At 41.8% G+C, this 23,698-nt stretch overlaps 1 protein-coding gene across 1 annotated transcript in view; it reads right to left on the bottom strand.

Moving 5' to 3' along the window:
• The window catches only part of LOC103802817 (proline-rich protein 5-like), a gene marked incomplete at both ends in the record, with an annotated part of 32,704 nt that extends 12,190 nt beyond the window's left edge, over positions 1–20,514 (bottom strand). Inside the window, 5 exons of the mRNA XM_009075347.1 lie at positions 6,733–6,873; positions 8,902–8,993; positions 13,185–13,242; positions 13,890–13,938; positions 20,434–20,514. Of these exons, the coding sequence (XP_009073595.1) occupies positions 6,733–6,873; positions 8,902–8,993; positions 13,185–13,242; positions 13,890–13,938; positions 20,434–20,514 (421 nt within the window). The remainder of the gene's footprint in view (positions 1–6,732; positions 6,874–8,901; positions 8,994–13,184; positions 13,243–13,889; positions 13,939–20,433) is intronic.
• Between the last annotated feature and the right edge of the window lie 3,184 nt (positions 20,515–23,698).

Raw genomic sequence — 23,698 nt, 5'->3', positions numbered from 1 at the left:
CCTTCTCAGTACACCTTCTGGCACGAAGGCAGAAGCGAAGAAATTTTATATAATTTGTTTAATCACTCTGTCATCTTAAATGGAAACACGTCTTCCCATAGTAATAAAATTCTATAGCATAGACAGAGAAACAGGCAAGCACCAAAACCCCAGGAGAAATCACTCCTGACAAAATGCAAACAGCTGCCAGAGCTGTTTCCAAACAATTCATACAGGAAACAGTTCATTTTGCTCCTCTCTAATTATAGGGAATTATTCTACAGTCACTATTCACATTGGTACGGGCAATCCACTCCACGCCTGCTGCTGGGGACACCTTTCTAAGGTAAGGAGCTCTGGTAATGCCCTCTTTGTCCCTGAAACCAAATGGGCAACTGTCTGTCTGCCAAAGAACACAACCAGCTCCAGCTCCTATTGCCTACATGGCAAACAGCTTCACAGCACCTGCATTGCCACTAGCTGCCCCCTGGAACCCTTAACTCCCTCAGGCCACCACTCCCTCCAGCAGGACTCAGTTTGGGCATTGCTGAGAGATGCTTGTCAGTCACAAGTGGCTAACAGGCCTCTGGTGCAGGCAGCTGCCCCCACTGTGTGTTCTGGCACTCTGCAAGTGGCTGCTACTGGGTCTTGACCTGATTTACAGGCATTACCAAAGAAAGGAGGAGGAAACTGAGATCAGAGAACGAGCCGTCTGCAAAGATGAACTTCCAGCTGTCCTCCATGTGCCTAACATGCTGCCACCTACTTCCCACTCTGCCTTCCTCCCTTCTGCCCTGAGGGAAAATAAGATGGGGCTGGGGGAGGAAAAGAGTCAGAAGGCAACATATAAGAAGGTAAAAGGTGATGAAGCAGCCAGAAAGATGATGGGAGAAGAAGCTATGCTGTCAGCAAGTACCAGTGCTCAAAATCCAGAGAGCACTATGCAGCCCCATATCTGCTGCAGGGAAGGCTCAAGGAGTGGAAGAACACATGGGCTGCCTCTGAAATCTCCTGGCAGGAAGCTTCTCTGCTTACCCTGTGGTCAGACAGAAAGCTTTAGGCAGTGAGAAGGTAAGGGCATGGTGGTACCTGCACAGGAGACTAGCCAAGCTGCCCCACACCCAGCTGCAGCTCTGCACAGATCTGACTGGAAGCTGATCCCCACTTGTGTCCTAAACCCACAGGGACACCCATGTTTGCAACACTACGAAACAACCCTGCACAGTGTTTCTACTGGAAATTACTTTTGCTGTTCTTGTGTTCCGGGCTAGGTGAATCCCAGCAGGACAGAACAGGAGGTGCTGCACCAGCAACCCTAACGAAAGCACCACCTGACCTTGCTACAACTCAGTCATGGAGAGCAAACAGTCCCTCCTTTTTGTGCTGGGTGACACCACTGTCGCAGCTGGTGGATCCCACCTATGGTGTTGGTGGCACCTGGGATGGCTCCCAGGTCTGTGGTCAGTGCAAACAGCCAAGAAGCGAGTGCCACCTCTTGGGGATCCCACCTGTAATGCCCTGGGCAATTCAAAAGCTGTGATTTCCTCAAGCCTTTGTCTACCTGGGGACACTCAGGAAAATGAAATTACACTAACTAAATTAGGAATAGAAAGCTCTTAAGATAAACTGTGCTCTAGGCCTCTGATGTAGAATTGAAGTGTCATTAATTGAACTTGTCTCCTTCCTACTCCTTTAATTCTCAGAATGAGTGTCCACACAGAGTTCTAATGAGGTTTAATTAATCTTCTTTAAGAGGTAGCTTAGATTAACTTTCTTAAGTTCCCCCTGTAGACAACCCATGAATTACAGCATTAAAGCACCCTGACTCAAAGGATTCTTGCACCGTGGGAATGTTTCCTGCTCAAGAATTCTTCAATAGTCAAAATTTCTATGCTATCTTTTATGCCAGTTTTAGTCTACTGGCCCAAATGGGTCCACAAAAGACAATTGTACAGATTAATACAATTAGTTAAAACCTTCTCCTTCTTACTTAACAAAATTATAGGGTCTGCAAGGACACACTAATTCAAGTTAAGAATTATTTTACTGATTTTACTCTATTTTGTTAAGGATTAAGGGTTTGCCTACCAATGAACTTCTACTGGTTTTAACAGGTCAGTTTCATGAATAGAGGCAAACTCCAGGAGACATTTATTTTAGTTAGACCAACTCCACCTGAAGTCATACCTTTGGTTAACTAACTGATATCCTTCACAGAACTGACCGTTTACTTAATGTGAGGTACTCTTAAAATGCACTATGAGCATATGCCCAAAGGGAATCTGCACAGTGCAAACTGCCTTTGAAAACAAATGTGCTTAATTAGTATGGACAAGGTTATGGTCATGTTTCCAACTGTTTTTCTGTTAAAGACAAAGGACAAGATGGACATTTAAATTACAATGCCACGGTGTTCATGAGACAGGTTCACATACAACAAAGCAAACCTATAATATTTCCTGTTGCTTTCCTGTTTTTCTGCTGCTTAAGGTTACAGAAGTGGCACCACACGGTGTTGTTAGATATGTTGAGTAAAAGTTTTGAAGAGGACTCGATTTCAAAATGAAATCTATTCTTTTCACGTGGCAATGGATTTCCACTGGCCTTAGTTACAAAGAGGGTCCACACGAGTGCAGATCTATCAGAGTCTGTGGTGTAGAAATGTTGGTGGCACTGGAGCTGCTACCAAACAAGCCCTGTGTCAGTCAGGCTTACAGAATGGCTAAGAACAACCACGATCACTCCCCAGTCTCTGCCTCTGGAGAAAACAGACTTACGGTGAGCCACGGAGGAAGTGCCAGGTCAAAACAGAGCAAAAAATGTTACAGAGGGAAAGTGACTCTGATGTGATTTCCCTCTGTAACTATCAGCCTGCAACTTGTAAATGGAAACCAGCCAGCCACTGACTGTCACTGGCTCACATCCTTACCCCTTACACCAAGGACCCCAACTATGGCAGGCAAACTGCCCTTGACTGATGTGCAAGCAAGTGAAGGTGGTACTTTGGTCAGTACAAACTGTATTTAGCACTCCCACCTGGCACCATCAGCTGAGCAAAGTGTTAGCACTGCTGTACAGTACATGGAGACCTTTCTGCTCTCCTGTGCTGCACTCAGGATACAGCTGCTCTCACTGTTTGGAACTCTCTGGTCAGTTCCCAGCTTCTTGTCTCATGCTCATTAACACAGCACATCCCCACCTGCTTAAGGCAATATCCCAAGATGTAGATGAAATAGTTCTAGCATTTTTGCTGCTTCCATGCAGAAATGATTCCCAGCACCAGACAACTAGCACGATAATAAAAATCATATGAAGAAATTCAAAATCAAATATGACAAGTACTCCTCACAAGCACAAAGGTCAAGATTTTTTTTAAAAAAAGATCTTTTTCCTACAACAAATGAAACTGCACCTGGTTAAAAATCCCAGCAATACAAATTCATTCCAGGATAAAAAAATCTGTGTCAATTTAATTACTGCAAACTGCATTTAGTATAGAGACAATAAATAAGAGAGAATAAGAGAAAATAGAAGCAAACATATCTACAAAATACTCTAAAGTATAAACCTTGAGGGCCAGATCTCAGTTTTGCATGTGTCAACACAAAGCAACAGAGGACTCTTCCCTTTGTGTCAGGCAGTGTTCTGGCTGCAAGATTTCTTACCTGACTCTTTATTAAATTATTAAAAGCATGTGGAAATGTCAGACCAACACCACTTCATTCAACCTAAGTTTCAGGTCTAAGAGATTTAGTAAGACAACCTCTCAAAAACAACCACTGAATTTGAAAACCTAAGGCCATAAAGAATTGACTCTAGTTGACAGACACTGCAGTGTTGGAGCAGATCTGCTGTGCCACAGTCAGGACCCTGCACCTTTCTGATAGCAAACAGTATTTTGTTTTTAACCACTCTGCTGTTTTCGGTGTGCTCTGTAGCTGCTGAGATGGAAAACCAGCACTCTCTGCATTTTGCTTTCAGATCTTGCAATGTACTTTTCCACCCCTTTAAAGTGGAAAGAACTTTCCAGAGGTAACAAGTAGGTCCCACTGGGCAGTTTTATGTATTTATTTTGTCTTCCTTTACAGAGAAAGACAACGGGCAAGGGAGATCAAACGAAGTTCAGAGAGCCAAAAAGGAAACCACAGGTTTTATTTTTCTCTTCAGAGCTTATGTTTACTGAGGCCTCAGCATGAGAGATATTGTGTTGTGCTCTTCTTGGGGTTTTAAATACCTCAGGTCACCCACAGAGATTCTATGAACTTAAAAAATCCTGATGTTAACTGAAAGATGCAGATAACCACTCTTTAATTCTTCTCTTCCAACTTTCTCACACTTCAGGAGAGATACCTGGAGATAAGATGTTCCAGTTTCAGTGGCAAAGGCAATCTTTGACAACCCTCTTTGGTAAATCAGTCAGATTGTTTATCCTCTGGTGGCAGTTTTGCGCTCTGTGGTTCAGAGAGCATAAAGGAGAAAGCTCTCTAATCTCTCCTTCTGTTTAGCCCTCTCCCTCCAGCTTCCTAATTTCACCCAAAGTGAAAGGTCACCGAGGTGAGACTGGTAACTCACTGTTGCTACATGAGCTCCTGTGCATCACTGTGCTCAAAGCAGTTTTAGTTCCCCCAGTCATGGCTCTGCTCTGGAAGGCTCTGCAACTGAACTGGGAGCATCCTGGAGGCTCTTCAGCTTATGTTGCCTATAAGCAGCCACAAAGGATTAACGTTTCAGTTTGTGCTTTGTACCTGTGGCAGGCTATGCTGGCCACTCACAGTTTGAATGGTATAAGGTCCTTCTTCCAAGCCATGATAAAACTACCACTGACTTCAACGGCTCAGGAATGTCACTCCTCCCCCCAGTTCTGGGGAACTGCCTCTTTCCTGACAGATTGCTGGGTTGTAATGAGACCAGGTTATAGCACTGGTGAGAAGTAGCTCTACTGGACTGGAGAACTCAAGTCTAATGATTAACCCAAGGACTGATTTCTGCTCCTTTAAATGAATGGTATCTTACAACAATACAGTCTGCTATAATAATACTCGTAACAGCGTTATCACAGAAATTAAGGTTCTTCTTTCCATCAGCAAGGGCCTGTACAGGAAAGATATAAGATTTTCCTCCTCCAAGTCTTTTTTATTTAATAGTCTTTGATGCCTTAAACACAAAGAAATTGAGGTACTTGGCTCTCTGGACAAATTGTGAGATGTGTGTCAGGTTGATGACCCATTCTATCCCAAAGTACATCCTGTCTCAAGCCACTGTGTGCCAGAGGACTGGCATGGGGGCTGTGTCACATACTAGGGTGTTACATGCATGGCTGGCAGGCAGACTTCCAGCAAATTGCTTACTGTGGACTGGAAAAATATTTGATGCACAGAAGGAAAAACAATTACTCAAACAACAAAGTAAGGGGTGCAACTTAATTTCAGGCCCTTTTATTCAGGAGGTCTTTGGCAGGGAGCATTTTATTCTCCTGCCAGAGTGCAGCCAACTGAACAAGCAAGAAATGCATGAACCTGGCATCAGGTCAGTCAGAAACTTCACAGAAATCCTTCACATGCTGAAGACACTGAAGCTCAGGTGTGCCCACTGAGCTTTGCTGAATCAGCACCTACCTCCTAAATAAAGCCCATGGATCACTGCAGTTTCCATTTTCTCTTTACAAAGATTCCCTTTCCCTCCATTAGGAAAGTGTCCTCTCGTGACAAACTGACAGAAGTCTTCTCCTACACCATGACAAGCCAAACCAAAATACTAGCTACACCCTGCACTAGTTACCAAATCTCTGCCACTTTACTTCAGTTTAACAAGACAAACTGGTGCATGTTGGCATGGGCCTTTGTCAACCTGTGACCTTCAGCTGACATCACAACTGCTCTCTTAGAGACCATGGCCTACTCCTTAAGTACATAACACAGCTGCATGAGGCTGTCAAGGACAGAAACATGGAAACTTAGCACTAAGTCTAACACTCGGTCTAGATTCAACATCACTAGCCTCATCTTCTAGCCACAGGAGTCCACTCTAGTGTCACCAAGTTTGTTTTGGATATTCACGATGGACACAAATAGGGATTAGATAACATCCACACCAAAACAGCTCAGTCTGGGAAATCCAAGCACACAAGCCCAACCATGCGCTCACTGGACAGCTGAATTGTTATCCATCTTCCAGCCCTATTCAGACCTGAGTTAAACTAAAATCAAGAATATTCCATTATTATGTCACAAATGTATAAAATTTGCTTTTGTTTAATGTGACATATAAGTCTGGAAAAAAGCCTTTGCTCTGAAATCCAATTACTGACTAACACTGCTAAGTATGTAAATAGCTAATTCCCAGATCATCTTCTGACCTTTTCCTGAAAACTCCATTAGATTTTAAACCACGAGTTTGGCAGAGCTATTGCTGAGAAAGGACTTTCACCATCCCCACCACACAACCATAGGTCACATATGCAGAAATAAACACCCAGGGGCAAACTCCTTCTCACTTGGTCTTCGAGCAAAACTTTGTGTTTCAAGGCCCACAGTTTCAAAACAAGTCTGTACTCTCAGACCCTCTGGATCTTAAGCTATGAAATCTGAACCTCTACAATCTCTACTTTTAGATATTAGGACCACAGTTAATTGCACAGAAGTTGTGGCATTCTGAGTAAGAAGTTTTGAATGAATAACCAAAATCAGAGACTTTCAAAAGACTTCAGCAGAAAGATGGATAAAGAGAACAGCCTGGGAAAAGTAACCAACTTACCTGGAGTATTAACAGCATCTGAATAATAGATGGTGGAACTCTGGCTCTGGAACGGGATAATGCATCTTCCAGTTTTATGTTGAGGGTAATTATATTCCTGAAGTGCAGCAGTGCCAGCTGCCGAACCGAGGGCTCCTTTCCCTTGGAAACAAAGCAAGAAGGATTATGAGCACTATGGAAATGAGTTTCAAAATCCTCTGTCAAAATTCCTTCCTCCACTTCTAAGGGATTACAAGAATGGTAAACCTAAATGAAAAGCAAAGGAAACATAACAAAGGACACAGAGCTGCCTCCAAGTCTGCACAGTAAATTTGATTTGGCAGTAATGAACACCACAGACAATGACTGAGTCTGACTGTGTGTGGCGATGGTGAAGGGTTGCAGTGGGGTGAGCACAGGTAATAAAATGTATCATATGTTTAAAAAGAACACAGGGTTGCAAAAGGGTTGAATTTCTATCATTTCTTAAGATTTTGAGTACTGGTTGGTTACTGTCGTCAAAGCATGGTGGGAATCCTGACTCAGCCCACCTGTGGATCCTTGCTTTACAGTTTGACCCACTTCACTGTAAGGCAGGAGCAGAGCTGAAGCTTCATAATACACTTTCAAAGACATCTTTTTGCAGTCCAACAATACCTTCTCATTGAAGATACTCTCAGCTGAAGAAGACAGCTCTGTCTGCAGAGATTAATGGCACTTGACTTATGAGGATTTGTAAAACTGTTCCTCTTTCTGGCATTAGAGGACTTTCTTTGGGGTGTATGTGGCTGTACACACATATTCTTGCCTACAGTTATGAGTGTAGCCAGCCAAATATTAACACTTCTGGAAGGTCTGGTATTCAGATGGCAACAACTTATCTAAGTCTGGAATAAAGAAGCCTGACCCAACTCCACCAATTCCTTTTCACTTGTTAATTATTTATACTGAAGTAAAGAAGGCCCCAAATCTGCTTCAATTGCTAATGAATAGAACTTAGAAAATACATAAGTACCAGTTGGGCTTTTCAAAGAAACCTCAGAACATGAGCACCCAGATCTATTTGAAATTACATGGGACTCGGGGCTCTTAACCCCTCTAGGTTCCTTTGAAAATTCAAGCAATTATTTCCATCTGATGAGGGGAAGACTCGTGTTGCTAAAGTATTTTCAAAGATCTCAGAAACACAGCAGAGAAAAGGGATGTTTGGTGCAATTTTCAAAAACAACTGAGTGAGTTCTAATTTAGTCAAGTGCTTCAGAAAACCAGGCTGTGAGCCTAGGTGTCCAAATATCTTGGATTTAAATTACAAGGCACTTAGAAAAATCTCCCATTGTGTTCTAGTACATTTTTAATACCATCTAATTTCTACTGTTTCAGCTGAAACAGAATTCAGATTTTTTATCTGTAACTATCTGCAGATCTAAATGGTACATCATTAACATTTGGGCAACCATTTTAAGTGTAAAGTACTTAAAAAGGGAGAAGATGTCTGAAGTTTCCCCAAATATGTTCAGGCACCAACCTCACACTAAAATCTGAAGGCTTCTATGATGAGCAACTATAGAAGGTCACTTACACCTACCTGGAATGAATTTCCTTGAGACTTCAGTGATAAACACTCTGTGGCTAGCACTAAATGAGAAGATTAAGCCTTCATCCAAATAAGATTGAGCAACTATTGTGGATTTAAAATTACTGGAGTCAACATCTGTGTTCATCTAAACTGGTCTAACTCCACTACCTATTGCTATTCACTTACAGTAGCACAGAGTTTGATCTCAGAAGTAAAATTCCTTTTCAAAAGTGGAGATATTTCAGCGACAAATTCACATTGCAGAGAAGGAAATGCATATTTAACTCAACACAGCTCCACTTATTCCACTGTGTGCATACTTCAGTTTATCATTCATAACCTTTTCTTGACTTCTAGTGTGAATTGGCAGAAGGACTAACCAGCCTCCCTGCACTCCACTTCTGTTTTCAAAGTTCCCCTTCATGTTTTTCACCCAAGCACTTCAAATCCATTTGCATAAGTAACTTATTTGCATGACATGACTATACAGAACAGCTGCACTGGGAGCTTGGCCCAAGGAGAGAGAATTAAGGATTGCATCAATCTGCTGATGAACCAGTAAAGTTGCTTTTTCCAGTTTTTCAAGATTCTATAGTAACAGAGTAATTTTTCACCTGCACAGGATAGAAAATAGCCTGAAGCATGGGCAGGACATCACTGAAGAAAAAATCCCAGGTTTCAGCTAAGGTATCCAGTAGTTTCTGCCCTGCAAAAACACAAAACAAACTAGCGAACCGTTTAGCTTGTAACCTAACTGCAAAGAGTAAAACATGCAGGAAACAATGTGAATCTGCTCTTAATATGCTAAGACATATCATGTAGCAGCTACTATCAACACCAGGGAATTAGCATTCCTTCCAGTGTAGCAAGTCTTTCAGTACTTGTGTCTTTTCAGGTGACACATCTAATGTTCTTAGTAAACTCAGAGACTTTGAGACTACTCAGAAAAACACCATGAAGAACAGAGTAATAGCCCAGGTTGCCTCCTCTTCTTGAATAATACCTACTGGACAAGACTGGAGGAGAGCAGCAGGAGGAGGACACAGCAGGTTAAACATGGAAGTGGACAAGACTGGAGGAGAGCAGCAGGACGAGGACACAGCAGGTTAAACATTCTTGCAGAGGAATTCACCCCACTGCCCTCCCCTCTGCTCTCCAGGATGCAAGGCAGCAGAGCAAACTGCATTCTGTGGAGATGCTGCACAAAACACCCCCTCAAATAGATCTCTTTGCTTTCCTGTATTTCTGCTTATGCAGAAAATATCACCCAGGATCTGTGGAAGATAGATCTCTTTGCTTTCCTGTATTTCTACTTACGCAGAAAATCTCACCCAAGATCTGTGGAAACAGACAATGGTGTCAGGGCTCTAATTTTTACTGTAATTTTCAAAGGATGCAGTCACAACCTGCTATGACATGGTCCTCACAGCAAGGCCCTCTCTCTGTCCATTCCTTCTCCAGCTGCAGTCACCTGGAAGCCTCTCCAGTGGAGACTGGAGAAGCTCTGGCCAGGTTGCACAACCAAGTTGGACATCGAATTCCTCATAGAACATTTTGCAAAACACAGAGGCAAATGCAGGAGCTGAGATCCACAGAGAGAAAGTCTGGTTCAATAGCTGGATGCTGGCTTCAAATCCCTGCTCCCCAGAATGGTGTGGGTGACCCTGGACAAGCTCTTTACCATCTCTATGCCCCTAACCCTACTGTGGAAGGAGAGTGATGCCCTGCACCAACAGCAGCAAGTATTGCGGAGATAAACACATCAATGATTGTGAGCCATTCAGACAAGACAATGTGACTTATCAGGAAGCAAATTCAATAGCAATAAATCAATATTACTACTGGTGTCAGAATCAGATATTATTCTTAATTTTTGTATTAGAGCATTACTTTGGGCCTCAGCCAGGGAACATTTTGGCCAGAATTACACACATATCACAAAGCAACTATGCATGAAAGCTTCAACCCTGCTAACTGCACTCAAAGTTAGCCAAGTGCCAATCTTTATTATGGGATACTTGATCCCCCCACATTTTTAAGCACATGGCAAATAGCATCAGCTCTGGCCCATATGCAACTCCTGAATTATTCCTGGGTTGATGACTTTAAGTGCTTTCAGTGACAAATGTGGAACACCATGCTATACTGCAGCTGCTGGCTTGTGTAGCATGCCAAGGTCTTAATTTCTGCACCACCAGGCAGGAGTTCTCCCTGTCCTACACACTCATGCACAAGACTGAAAAGGGTTTTCTCTGTTTCAATTTTTAAAAACTTTTAAAAAATTTGTCTTGCATTAGTTCTAATGAGACACAGCAGGGAACCAAGTCCAAAACTTCCTAGCAGCTGTAGCAGTAACAATAATAATAAATACCAGTGCTAGCTTTGGCTGGGGTAAGGTTAATTTTCTTCACAGTAGCTGGTATGGGGCTGTGTTTTGGATTTGTGGTGGAAGCAGGGTTGATAATTCAGGGATGTTTCAGTTATTGCTAGGCAGGGCTTGCACAGCATCAGGGCCTTTTCTGCTTCTTGTACCATCCTGCTGACAATAAGGCTGGGGGTGCACAAGGAGTCCAGAGGGGACACAACAGGGACCGCTGATTCCAGCTGGCCCAAGGGACATCCCAGACCATATGGCCACATGCTCAGCACATAAAGCTGGAGGAGTAAGAAGGAAGTGGGGACATTTTGAGTGATGGTTTTTGTCTTCCCAAGTCACTGCTGTGCATGATGGAGGCCCACTCTCCTGGAGATGGATGAACACCTGCCTGCCCATGGGAACTGGGGAATTAATCCCTTGTTTTGCTTTGCCTGTGTGCAGGGTTTTTGCTTCCCCTATTTAACTGCCTTTATCTCAACCCTCAATTCTCTCACTTTTACCCTTCCAGCTCTCTCCCCCACCCCATCAGGGGAAGTAAGAGAGCACCTGTGTGGGGCTGAGTTCTGGCTGGGGTTAAACCATGACAATACCTTTGCATTCTGACATCCATGTACCAGTGTCTGAAACATTAAGTGTTTGCAAGATATAAATCTGATCATGAAGGAGAAGCCCAACCACTTTATGCCTCAAGGGCAGTTTTAAAAGAGTTAAAGATGTTAGTTGCCCAGAAGTTGAGGTTAAGTGGAAACTAAGCCCTTATAAATCTGGTCCTTTTCAAATCTTGCTGCTAAAATTGTATGCCTCTGAATGAGATGCCTAAATTACAGCTACCCTTCTGTAACTTGCCAGTTTTAGATGACATTTCTGAGGATGGACTCTGAAAAAATATGACCAGTTTAATCCTCACCTTATCCGAATTTCTGGCCATATTTTAAGGGGCAACCACAATATGACACACTAATCAAAAACCAAAATAAGTTTAAAGTCAACAGGTTGCTGAAATTCTGTATTTGCTAAACATGCTCCTGTATTTGAAAGCCCTTTAGTGGTCTCGTATTTCAGTTTTTCAACTCAGCTTTGATCTCAATCATCAGATATAGCATTTTTAAATTTCAGGCTGGTAAAATCAGGAAAAAAAAGAGGTTGGACTTCGGTAGGTCTCTGCATCTCATTTGTTGATTTAACACTTGAAAAACAACTTCCTTTGTGATTTACAAAGCAGCTACAAATCCCTTGAGATCCTTACAGCTCCCTTTGTGCTCTCCAAGCTGTTATTTTGTATAACTGAGGAATCTGTGTTCAGCTTGAAGTTTCAGTCCTCTTTTTGTGGGTTTGGGGTTTTTTTAATGTGAAATTGGTTCTCCTTTTGCAGTGTTCAGGGCTATTGTCTTTTCATCAGAAAAGTTGGGTCCCACAGAACCATCTCAATCTGATCAACTGTATTGTCAGTAGTGGAAGGTCACATCCAGGATTTAAGAGATAGCTGAGACTAATGAAAACAGTTGTCTCCAAGCTACTGCTTCAGCAATATGTTTAGACTAAGTGATATTATGACTGCAACTTTGGAAAAGGAAAGATGCATTTCTTTTAAACTGCCTTCACTCCCCAAAGTTCTTCAGACTGTTTACATGGGCAACAGTTCTTAAGATATTCCAAAACCATTTGATGATGTATAGAATCACAGAATCATTTAGGTTGGAAAAGACCTTTAAGATTATTGAGTCCAACCATTAACCCAGCACTGCCAAGGCCACCACTAAACCACGTCCCCAGATGCCACATCTACATGACTCTTAAATGCCTGCAGGGCAGATGACTCAACGACTGCCCTTGGCAGCCTGTGTCAATGCCTGGCCAGTCCTTTTGGTGAGAATTTTTAAAAAAATATCCAGTCTAAACCACTACTGACATAACTGGCATGCCTAAATCTAGGACAAAACTGTATATTTAACAGCACATCTAAATACCACATAATAGCATAGGACACAAAATATAGGTGACTGCACAAAACACATCAGGTGGAGGTTTACTTCCGTAAGGTGACACCTCCAGAAGCTGCAGACAGTTAAATGAAGCCTTGACTTTAAAAAAAGAGACAGTGTCTGACCTAGTTTATGTAAGCATGAATCCAGAATAACTCTTTAAACAACCTACAGCATTATTTTGGAGTTAGTCAGATATTTCAGCTAACTGGGATCTTCATGCTTAGTTTCTGGTTTCTTAAGATATCTCAGCCTATGTTTCCACTTGTCCTGAACACTGAACAGGCCGTAAGTGAAGGAGAAGGAAGTGTCATGCTGGAGTCAATCCTTCCTTTACACCCTTAATGCTGCCCTAAGCAATCATCTCCCCTTGACGAAGGCTAGTGAGAACACCAGGGCAGGATATAACAACAGACTGTGAGAATGGACTGATACACACTAATCCATAGTCCCAGGAAGATAGTGGAAAGCATCCCACTGCCTCCAGAATGCATTTGCTAAAACCCCTGAGACAGACCAATGCTAAAATCCAAGTTACCTTCATAAAACCGGATCTTGTCCCTCAGGATCACCATGCCTTTTGTGAGCAGCTGATTCTGTAAATAAAATACAGGCTACCTTTACTCAATTCTGTACTTCTTACAGCCATCACATTTTGTTCATTCTTAATTTTTGACAAGGAAGGGGGCCCTTTATTTTAATGATCAATCATCAAAGGACTCCTGTGTCCATCTTCCTTAAATCACTTGGGGTGCTTGTCAAATGATGATATAATCACCTGCTGTTTTCAGGACACAGCATGTAGTTTGTGAAGTACAAAGTGCTTCTCAAACTTCAAATGGCTGACCCACAAAACCTACTCTGTCTTAGAGAAGCAGAGAGAACACTGCTTCAACAGGCAGTGCTACTTACTGCTAAATGTCTTCCCTATTAACTGTACTGCAATGAAGTTAACTGGTTTAGCCAGGAATTTAAATTTTAAGTTATAAGAGAATGTCTGAAATCTACTGAAAGACAGCAATGCCATACTGAAACACAGTGACAGTTTGGGCTTTCAACTATCTAACTATACAGATACATAAAATACAAATCTCACTAGTCCATAAATGACAAAAACAGAGAAGGCAGTAGACATCTCTGAATGGTTTCAAGGGTCTCCAGAGCAGCATTTAGAGCGGGTGAAATGATTTTGCTCAGTAGCATGTAACAACATTGGATTAAAACAAAGAAAACACATGCTTACCTGCAGATATTCAGTGAAGAAGGATCCCAGTTCTGTTTTCAATAATTGCCTGTATTAAAAAGAATAAGAAAAGGATCTGTGTGATCAGCAAATTGTATTAGTTGTGCACTACATGGAAGAGGGGAAGTCACTAATAGCAAAGCATTTTTGAATGAGCACTGAGCCTGTCAATAATGACTACAAAAGAAGAGCAAACAGGGTCAACAATACCAAGACTCCCAACCAATGTTTCTGTGTGTTGAAAAATATCTGCTGTGGTTTTAGCTGAACTCAGTTGCACAAATACATATAAAAGCAAATTAAGATTTGACAAAAAGAGGATGTTTTCCATCCTACATCTAATCCTTTTAAAAATGCTCAATTTGTTCTCCTGTGGTGCCAGAGCTTCACTGGCGCCTGGCACTGCAGACATGGGAGAACTCCCGGTGCTCTCTCACCATCTGTGGAGCTGAGCCAAAATGATGAGTCCAAAGCCAAATCACCCCTGTCCTGTAAGCATGAAAAATAGAGCTGTGACAAAAGGGCCACAGTTTTCCACCACTGAAAGGGCCACTCACAGCAGCTGAAGTTTCATATGGTTTCTGTGAAAAGGCAGGTAGGAATTTAACAGTTTAGCTCTGCCTTTCATGATTCCTCTACACTAAAACCTAAAAAGCAATCTCAGAGAGCAAGCAAAATACACATGCGAAAAAAAAAGATCCCACAAACCCTCAAAATCAGAAACTGAATTCAACCCAGTCCATCAGCCCAACGCTGGCATTCAGGTAAAACTCACTACTTTACTAAAATCTGTATGTCTTTTAAGTCTCACATGTTGGATGCTTGGTAATACTCCTCTGCAGTCAGGTCACTGTTTAGATGCACAACAGCTCATACCTTATAGAAATGTAGCCCCAGATGGTGTTTCTGAACACAAGCAAATCTGGCCTGGAGATATTTTGAAAACCTGTCTGTGTGACCACCTCAGGTCCCATGAAGAAATGAGGTCAAATTTGACTTAAAAACACCCATTTCAATTAGGGTAGTTATGTAAATTATATGTTCAGTAGCATGTCATCTATTCCTTTGGGTTATGTCTTTAACTAAACAGCTCATGAATCAAATTATTTAACTAGTAAACAAAGAGACATCAAACCAAATCCAGCATATGACTATATTCCTAAGAAAGTCTACTGGAGATGGTTCTGAGAGCTCCTGAAAGTTCAGGGAAAAGAGGAACAGGTCAATCTTGAGGAGGCTGAAATACAATATCTGACTTATTTTTCCTTAAGCACATGTCCATACTGACCTCATAGCACCCTGTGGAAACACTCTAGGCAGAAATGACATAAAAAATAAGCACAAGGAAGAGGGTTTTCAGATGCTTCTGAGCCTCAGAATCCTTTTCAGCTAGAAACTTGATTAATTCAGACACACTATCTATGGACAAATATTTTGAAAGCCAGCTCAGGCTTTTTGAGGAGAGGCTGAGAGAGCTGGAGTTGTATACCCTGGAGAAGAGGAGGCTCAGGGGAGACCTTATCACCCTCTACAACTCCCTGACAGGAGACTGGAGTCAGGTGAGGGTTGGTCTCTTCTCCTAGGTGACCAGCAGGAGGACAAGCGGGCACAGACTCAAGCTCTGCCAGGGGAGGTTTAGGTTGGATATTAGGAAGAGATTTTTTTACAGAGAGTAGTCAGACATTGGAATGTGCTGCCCAGGGAGGTGGTGGACTCACCATCCCTGGAGGTTTTCAAGATGAGACTGGATGTGGCACTTAGTACCATGGTCTAGGAACCATGGTAGGGTTGGACTTGGTGAGCTTTGAGGTCGTTTCCAATGAGGTTGATTCTATGATTCCATGATTTAGCCATAGGTCTCTCACTGCCACGAACAGCCACTGCATGGCCAAGACCCCTTGGCATGTGCTTTCAATGTGTGGGAGAGGACAACCCTTGCAGTGCCCTGAGACCATCCCCAATGGTACCCACTGACAAGCCCTTGGCAGGGGTTGAAACTCACCTCCCCCAAAGACTGTTAATGTCTTGATGCCTTACGGGTATGTCAATGAGTACAAGGATGCAAATAGCCAAATTGTAGCATGCTTACTCCAAGTCGATATTTACTGTCCAGTGGTGTGATTTTTTTCTGGATCACAAGCAATGGCACTAAAGGTTTTTCTTACTTTGAACATGGATAGATAAATCATTTTTAGGTTAAAAAAGCAAGAAAGTTGCAGTTTTGAACTCTCCTATGAGAGAGACAATTTATTCCCAGGCATCAATTTTGTGCCACTGTTTAAAAAAAATACTGATACTTTATGCTGACAGATTTTGCTTAATTTTCTACCCTCTCCTCAAGCTAGGAGCTTGACCTGGATTCCTCATAGTCTTGAACAGGTGATTTGCAAATACCTTCTCTCTTAATATTTTAGATTCTACTGATAATTTCTGGCATTTAGGATGAGAAATAAAAAATTACATTCTACTTATCCAATGACCAGACTCCTGATAAAACAAAATCCTAACACATTTCTTTCTCTTCAGCTGTGAATGAGCTAAATAAACAGCTTGTAGTTAATTATATGCACTGGACTGCACCACACCAGGCAGCTCTATGGCTGTATTAGCATCTCTGTTTACAGGGCAGAAGAACTGACAGCACAATTAATGCATCTTACTTTTTAAATTCCTAATAATACACATACTTCAAGCTACTTAATTAATTTCTAGTGAAACAGTGAGGCCCCCAGGCCAGATTAGAACACTGGTGTTTGATGTTCTTTGTACATATTCATTTAAAAGAGATCCACAACAAAACTGGATCCAAGACATTGCTTGCAATTTTTTTTCATCCTTGCTTAATTTCCTTTAACAAAAATCAGTCAGGCTGTTAGATCCTGGATAATTCTAGTTACTGACTAACCTTATCTAGACATGTGGACATTGTGGTGGAATTCAGGTAAAAATCTGACTGAACCTAAAAGAGATCCCTGACCAAATAGCAATTTCATTCCAAGTGCATTGGGTTTTGAAGACAGGCATTTTGCACTCTTTTGAAGCTTGTCTATCTATTTAATGACTTCATAAATTAAGAAGATAATATAAATTCATATAAAATGTGCTAAAATAGCTCCTGACTTTTTTTTACTGCTGCTGCTTCTTTGGTTCATTTTGAAATAAATCTTACAACATTACGCAGAATGTAAAGTATAATACTGTATAGTGTCTGTTAAATAAAGTTAAATGAAGCAAATGGAAACAAGTGATTTTACTGTGTTTGAACTCTTGCTGTGAAAGAGGAAATGCCACTAAAATGTGCTTTGTTTGCATCAAACCAGTATCCTGAAACTCAGAAAAGAGGCAGCTATAAATATGTATTAGCTTTAATACAGGACATCCTGCTTCCACTTGTGTTTCCCTTTCCTTCTTTTTCCTCCTTGATTTACAAGTGGTCAAAATAAACACTTTGAAATCACATCTGGTACATGAAATTAAAAAGGAAAAACCACTGTTCGACCACTGATATCACACATATGCATCAAGAGAAAACTAAACAGCACATACATGCATATAGATTTTTATTACCTGACTTTTGAACCAATGTCCTATTAAATCACCTAGTAAGGGCCCAGAAGAAGTAATGTACAGGCCATACACTGGTGATACTCCTGGTTGCTGGAGTATCTTACCACCACCTCGAGGTACTTGATTAGCTTTAGCAGAGCTGTTCAGGAGTTTGAGCAGTGTGAGAGACTCAAATCCCACACTGGCTATTTTAGCAATAGGCCTTCTGAGACCTATGTAACTCCACATTTCAGGCCATTTTCTAATGCCAGAGGAATGCAAGAATGGTGTCAAAAGGCACTGGTGTAAATGAGTGGCAGCTCTTATGAGTCAAACCTAGAAGAAAAGTAAATGGTACTATACAGATTTGTACTCATTGATGTTTTCTTAGGGTTCAAAGCTTTGAGATGTGTGTTCAGAAAAGGAAGTTATATGTATTTGTTTGCACATATGTGACATATGGTAGTTGAATATACGCACACATTCCTGAGTCAAAACAATGGTGTGCAAATATTGTTCAAATATTTACACTTGGACTGTGAGTCAACTTGGATATTCAGGGTTTTGTTATGAAAAGTATCACAGAATCTGCTCTAGAAAAAGTAGTCTAATAAAATAACTTCTTTTACTGTCCTGTAACTGTTGAAAAAGTAACCAACTAATATTAGCCATGTACCCGAATACTTCCAGACTCCAATTCTGCCCAGTGGAAATAATGGCTATGTGTTTCTTTCTCATTATGTACTTGTGGGGAAAATGCATCTAAAACAATCATAAGGCAAGTATACACTTGTTCCACTTCTGAGGCTGTGTTTATGAATCAGATACTTTTGCACCTAATAATAACATTCACCCAAAAGAAAGTTATTGTGAAATAAACAACCATAGCAGTAAGCCAGGTATTTCTGGCATGTGTCAAGTAATTTCTCAGTTTGGTTTTGAGCTGAATTAAAGTGAGGCAAAAGGGCTTCGGTTGCAAACAGTCAGGAGGTCCTAAAACATTATTGATTGTGGTCAGCAGTAAAATGAAGCACACAGCAGGAACGCAGCAGCTTCTGGAAAGAGGCTGTGGCTGGATATGTGAACAGACATGTTTAAAAAAATGCCCCTACCATGCCCTTCTCTGGAGACAGATCTTTCAGCTGCTGTGTCCTTTTTGCCAGCTTGCAGTTTTCTCAAATTAGCTTTTCTCAAATTAGCTTTTCTCTATGAATGAAGCAAGCAGGAGGCACACGAGTAGCTTCACACTAACATACTTGGAGTTGTCACTGAGAGGATGGACAGCTTTTGGCAACAAATTAGAAGGCTGTCCAGGCCAAGTTGGAGGCAAGAAGGAACAACCTTAAAGAAGCAGTAGACAAGAACCAGCCTTGAAAGCCACACTGAATCTCTCCAAACACTAACTCCTCCGAGGAATGTTACGCTGCTAATGCCTCTTTTATGACAGCAGCTTTCTAGCTCGGTCTAGATTTCACAATATTTTGTCCATCACCTCAGGTATGAGTCACCAGGCACTCTCCCTGAAGTGAGCTATCAGCTGAGATAACAACAAAGCAGCACTATCCTTACAAAAAGAAAAAGGTCTATCATGTGCCAGCACAGCCCATCATAAAACGGGGAAAAAAATTCAGTCTATTTGTAGTCATCTTGCCTGTTCAGCTGCATGGGATGTGGCAATAAATGCAACTCAACTATGTTGCCAAGCATCATTGTGGTGCAGGGTTTACTCCCAGGTAAATGAAAGCAAAATTTGGGCACAACTCAACAAATAACATCCATCTATCCATCCATCCATCCTCTATCTATCTATCTATCTATCTCTGTCTTCTATTTGTTGGTTCATACAAGATTATATTTGTCTTCTGTCACATCAGCAGGTAATTTTTCCTCTTCTGTCCCTCACCAGCAGATGAGCTAAGGCAAATGCATTGGACCAGAAAATCGCAGCCCAGAACTACCATTTTTTGTCATTCAGGTAAAACTGAAGAATCCTAACTGCACTTACAGTAATCATGATCAACCATTATTTCAATAACTAACTCAACGTGATTGATGGATCATGTTAACTGACAGCCATTCTAGAAAAGCTATTCTTTGTGTGTCATTTTCTCCCCAGAGAAGTAAGAAATGACTGTAGAATAAGTTTCTTTTAATTTCAAAAAGACAAAGAGAGGGAAAAAGAGAGAACACAGGCCCAATGTCATTTGTCTGCCCTTCTCTGAAGATATTCCCACAATTTAAAGCATTGGACTGGGCCAGCTATCACAGACTGGGAACCATACAGGCACGGATAAACCCAGAATATCTGGATATTCTGGGGATTTTGTTAGTGCTCTGTCAGAGTAGGAAGCAGTAAGGGAAAAGGAATAACTTATCTGAAGACAGCCAGGGGATGTAATAAGCTGTCTGTCTTTTCTAAGTGTAGATTCTTTTCCACCATTTATTTTACAAAGCATTGGGACAAAATTCTAAAAAGAAATCTGCTACCTTGCCCTTGTGAATGAGAGAGGGTTTAGTAAGCAATAACAAGTGCTAAAAAACATGGTAAAAAGTGAAGTGCTGTAAATCCAGATATCACCTTTCAACTCTAAGTTAACTCAAATGGTAGGATTTTAACCTTTTTTTTTTTTTTTTTTTGTAAAAATGTTCGTATTATACATCTAACTGGTCTGCAGCACTACAGTGGAATAGGGCTGCATCACTAGAGGGGTCCATGCTTTCCCTTCTTTAGTTTCAAACCAGTACATCAAGACAGACTATGAAATAAACCCTCATCCTCACAGCTGAATTCCTCTTGCAGAAGGAATGCAGCTCTCACTACACAGCAAGGTGTTGACACACGTCAGCCACAGCCATTCACTGAGGCCAAACAGACTGAAACTACCACCAGGAAAAAAACCATCCTTAACACAACTGCAGAAGCTTTAAAGCATGAGTGCCACTGAACAGTACTGTGCACGCTGGCTAAGAACACCCTGTGCAGAGCCGAGTCTCTTACCTGACTCCTTCATTGAGGTTGTAAAGTTCATGGTCTGGGAGTCCCTTGCGCTGGAACACTGCTATTACTCCATTGTGGATACTGAAAGAGGACATGAGGAGTCATTAGCACCCAACCACATTTTAGAAGGGTATCACTTTCACAATAAGCCTAATATTTCTGTCCACACACTGCAGGACCTTTTTAAAACTCAAAGATGACTTCTGGTACCCCATGCATCCCAGATATCCTAAAGGGAATAAGGGCTTAGAAAATACATGACATCCTTGAAAAGCAGTTCTTTCTGATGTGTTCCAACTCAGTAACTTCAACAGTTGCACATTTGAAATCAGTAATTTCAAAAAACTTAGGCTTACATATTTTAGGTACTTTACGTATCTTGACACTAACTTTCAATATATTCACATAATACATTTTTTGAAGTATAGTTTTGCCTCTGTGGCTCACTACAGAGAAAATATAAGATCAGTAATGATATTTCCAGCATTGTTGGCATATATTTGTCTGAGCTGTGGTTACTTTATTTCTTTATCAACAAATTGGCATTTATCCAGGCTAGACACTACACCTGGTTTAACCCACCAATATAGCATCCCTTTTCTAGAATGTAACCTCAAGAATGGTTAGTCCTCTAAAGAAAAAAAAAGAAAAAGAAACACTAGGTAATTATGATTTTTCAGTTCATTGAGCCAATCTCAGCCATTTTTGAAAATGAAACAACAGAAAAGGGGCAACTGATTAGAATGACTGTTTCCTATTACCACTTTACTCTTTTCTCAAAGATTTACACTTTTGCTTAGGCTAAAGAAAACTCAGGGCTGTGCTGAAAGAACAACAGTTTTAGAGTTTCTAAGATGCACAGTCGGAGAGGAAGCAAAGTGCCTGGCACAGACCAACTACCTGTCCTACAAAAATGCTCCATTTTCCTGTTCAATGCCATTTGTAACTGTTCTGCAAACAGATGTTGCTTAGAGGTAATGACTTTCTGCTGCCATCAGATGCAACTGATGACACAATTGAGACCACAAAATTCTCTAGCTCAACACAAAGTCACATACCAGTGCTGTCCACCCCTGGCCACCAGCCCCATAAATTCCATGCTGAATGATAAACACCTGCCAGGTACCACAGGTACATTGGCCTAAATCACTGAGCTAAGGTCTGAGGACAAAGGTAAAGAAATGCCAGTGAAAAGTGAGACTAAACCTGTTCCAGCACTAGTAGAAGGGAACGGAAGTGTACTTCCTCAATCCAGTGCCACCTTTTATAGCCTCACAGTTTTGACTCCAAAATGAAAAAAGACTCACACAGTCCCTCTGTCTAACAGCTCACCCCCACTCCTCCACTCTTGAAACTGCTTGGCAACTTCTACCACATTTAACTATGGAATGGAAGTTCCCAAAACATTAAGGTCTTTTAGGTTTCAGTTGGGGTAGAAGGAGCATCTTTTAGTGACTAAGAACATACTGCAGGGTGAGCTCAGCCTTTATTTGACATGCACACAGATGGTTTATAGTTTCCCAATGCTAACACACAAAAAAGAGCTTTTATCTGCTCTGCTGCTTGTACTACTGCTACATGATTTCCACCATGACTGCCCTTAGTGAAATGACCATTCCCACCACTGGCACTGACTGGAAGTTATTTCTGTCTGACTCAGTTACCCCATGTGTAAAATAAAGATGATGACACTGACCACTAACAGGTATTTTAAGATATACTTATGAAAATCATAACAAGAGCAGTAAGTGTGATTATCAACAGCAGTATTACATGCCATCATCATTGCCCCTGTTTTTTTCTACTTCCCCCACCATCCTAACTGCAAAGGGAAGATAGAAACTTTGGCATGTGGCTCTTCCTACTCAAGGCACCAACTCAGGAAGGGAGACAACATCTTAAGGCATGTTACAAAAAGCACAGGGCAGTATTCTTCCTGTTCTGCACCATCTCCTGGGTTGTATCTCATTCTGCATGTCCCCTCCTGGCCCATACTCAGCAGGGGCAAGGAACAGCCAGCCCCAGCGATGCTCAGGAGGTGTATTTAGAAGCCACCAAATCTCACACCTACAACATCTACTGAAAATATATTAAGTAGATTCCACTTGGAGTTCTGTTTTTACCAGTAACTCTGCAATGTCACTTTTCAGTGCTTTGCAGCCGACCTCCCTCTGTTCCCACTGCACTAGAGTCTGGTGCAATGGAGCAGCAACCAGCTTTAGAGCTCTGGAAAGCAGGACCAGGTTTGCCCATTCTGGAGGTACCAGGATTTGCGGGTTTCGTATCTTGTGAAGAAGAGCTAAAGGCAGTATCTGTTTGTAAGGTCTTCAGAGGGAGGAAGCCTGATTCCTACTGGTGGACAAGCTTATCATAGAATGGCTTGGGTTGGAAGGGATCTTAAAGATCATCTAGTTCTAACTCCCTGCCATGGGCAGGGACACCTTCCACTAGACCAGGCTGCTCAGAGCCCCATCTAACCTGATCTTGAACACTTCCAGGGATGGGGCAGCCACAGCTTCTCTGGTCAACCTGTGCCCGTGCCTCAGCACCCTCGCAGGGAAGAATTTCTTCCTAACATCTAAACTAAACACACTCTCTGTCAGTTTGAAGCCATTCCCCCCGTCCTGTCACTGCATGTCCTTGTAAAGAGTTTATCTCCATCTCTCTTGTAGGCTCCTTTCAGGTACTGGAAGGCTTGGCCAGCTCTGGCCTATTGTCAGCTTCAGGGCCAGATCCAGCCACTTGGGGCTGTTCCCACTGCAAGGGGATGTCATTGCAGGAGCCATGCCAAGCAGCAGCAGAGTACCTGCAGACCTCAGCTGCCCACATTAAACCCTTCAGGGTGAATGGTAAGACAGCCTCTTTCAATGCCTGTTGAGAGCAGAGGACTGGGCTGGAAGGTAAACTAGACACCATTCACACAACAGCAAAGAGATGCACTGTTAGAAAAGCTCAGCCACGTTCATCTGCGGAAAAAGGAAATTAAAAGTGGCAAGTGAAGGATATGAACTGCTGTAGAGAAATACAGAAGCAGATAAAAATAAGAACGACTATCCTTTTCTCTCTTTTGCTCCTGTAAAGATGTTTCCTAGGCCTTATGCACTCCCTCGTCACAGCAGTCCCTCTTTCCCCCCTACACCCACAGGCACAGACATACACTCATGATCTAACCCAGCTTATTTTGGCTGGCTCAAACAGACACACTCAATTTACAATCATTTGAAAATTGGCAGCTAAATGTCTCTGGTATACAGTGAAGTGACTT

Source organism: Acanthisitta chloris, unplaced genomic scaffold (assembly GCF_000695815.1).
Source record: "Acanthisitta chloris isolate BGI_N310 unplaced genomic scaffold, ASM69581v1 scaffold16995, whole genome shotgun sequence".
Taxonomy (NCBI): domain Eukaryota; kingdom Metazoa; phylum Chordata; class Aves; order Passeriformes; family Acanthisittidae; genus Acanthisitta; species Acanthisitta chloris.
The sequence above is the reverse complement of the archived record's forward strand: the minus strand, read 5'-3'. Positions and strand labels throughout refer to the sequence as shown.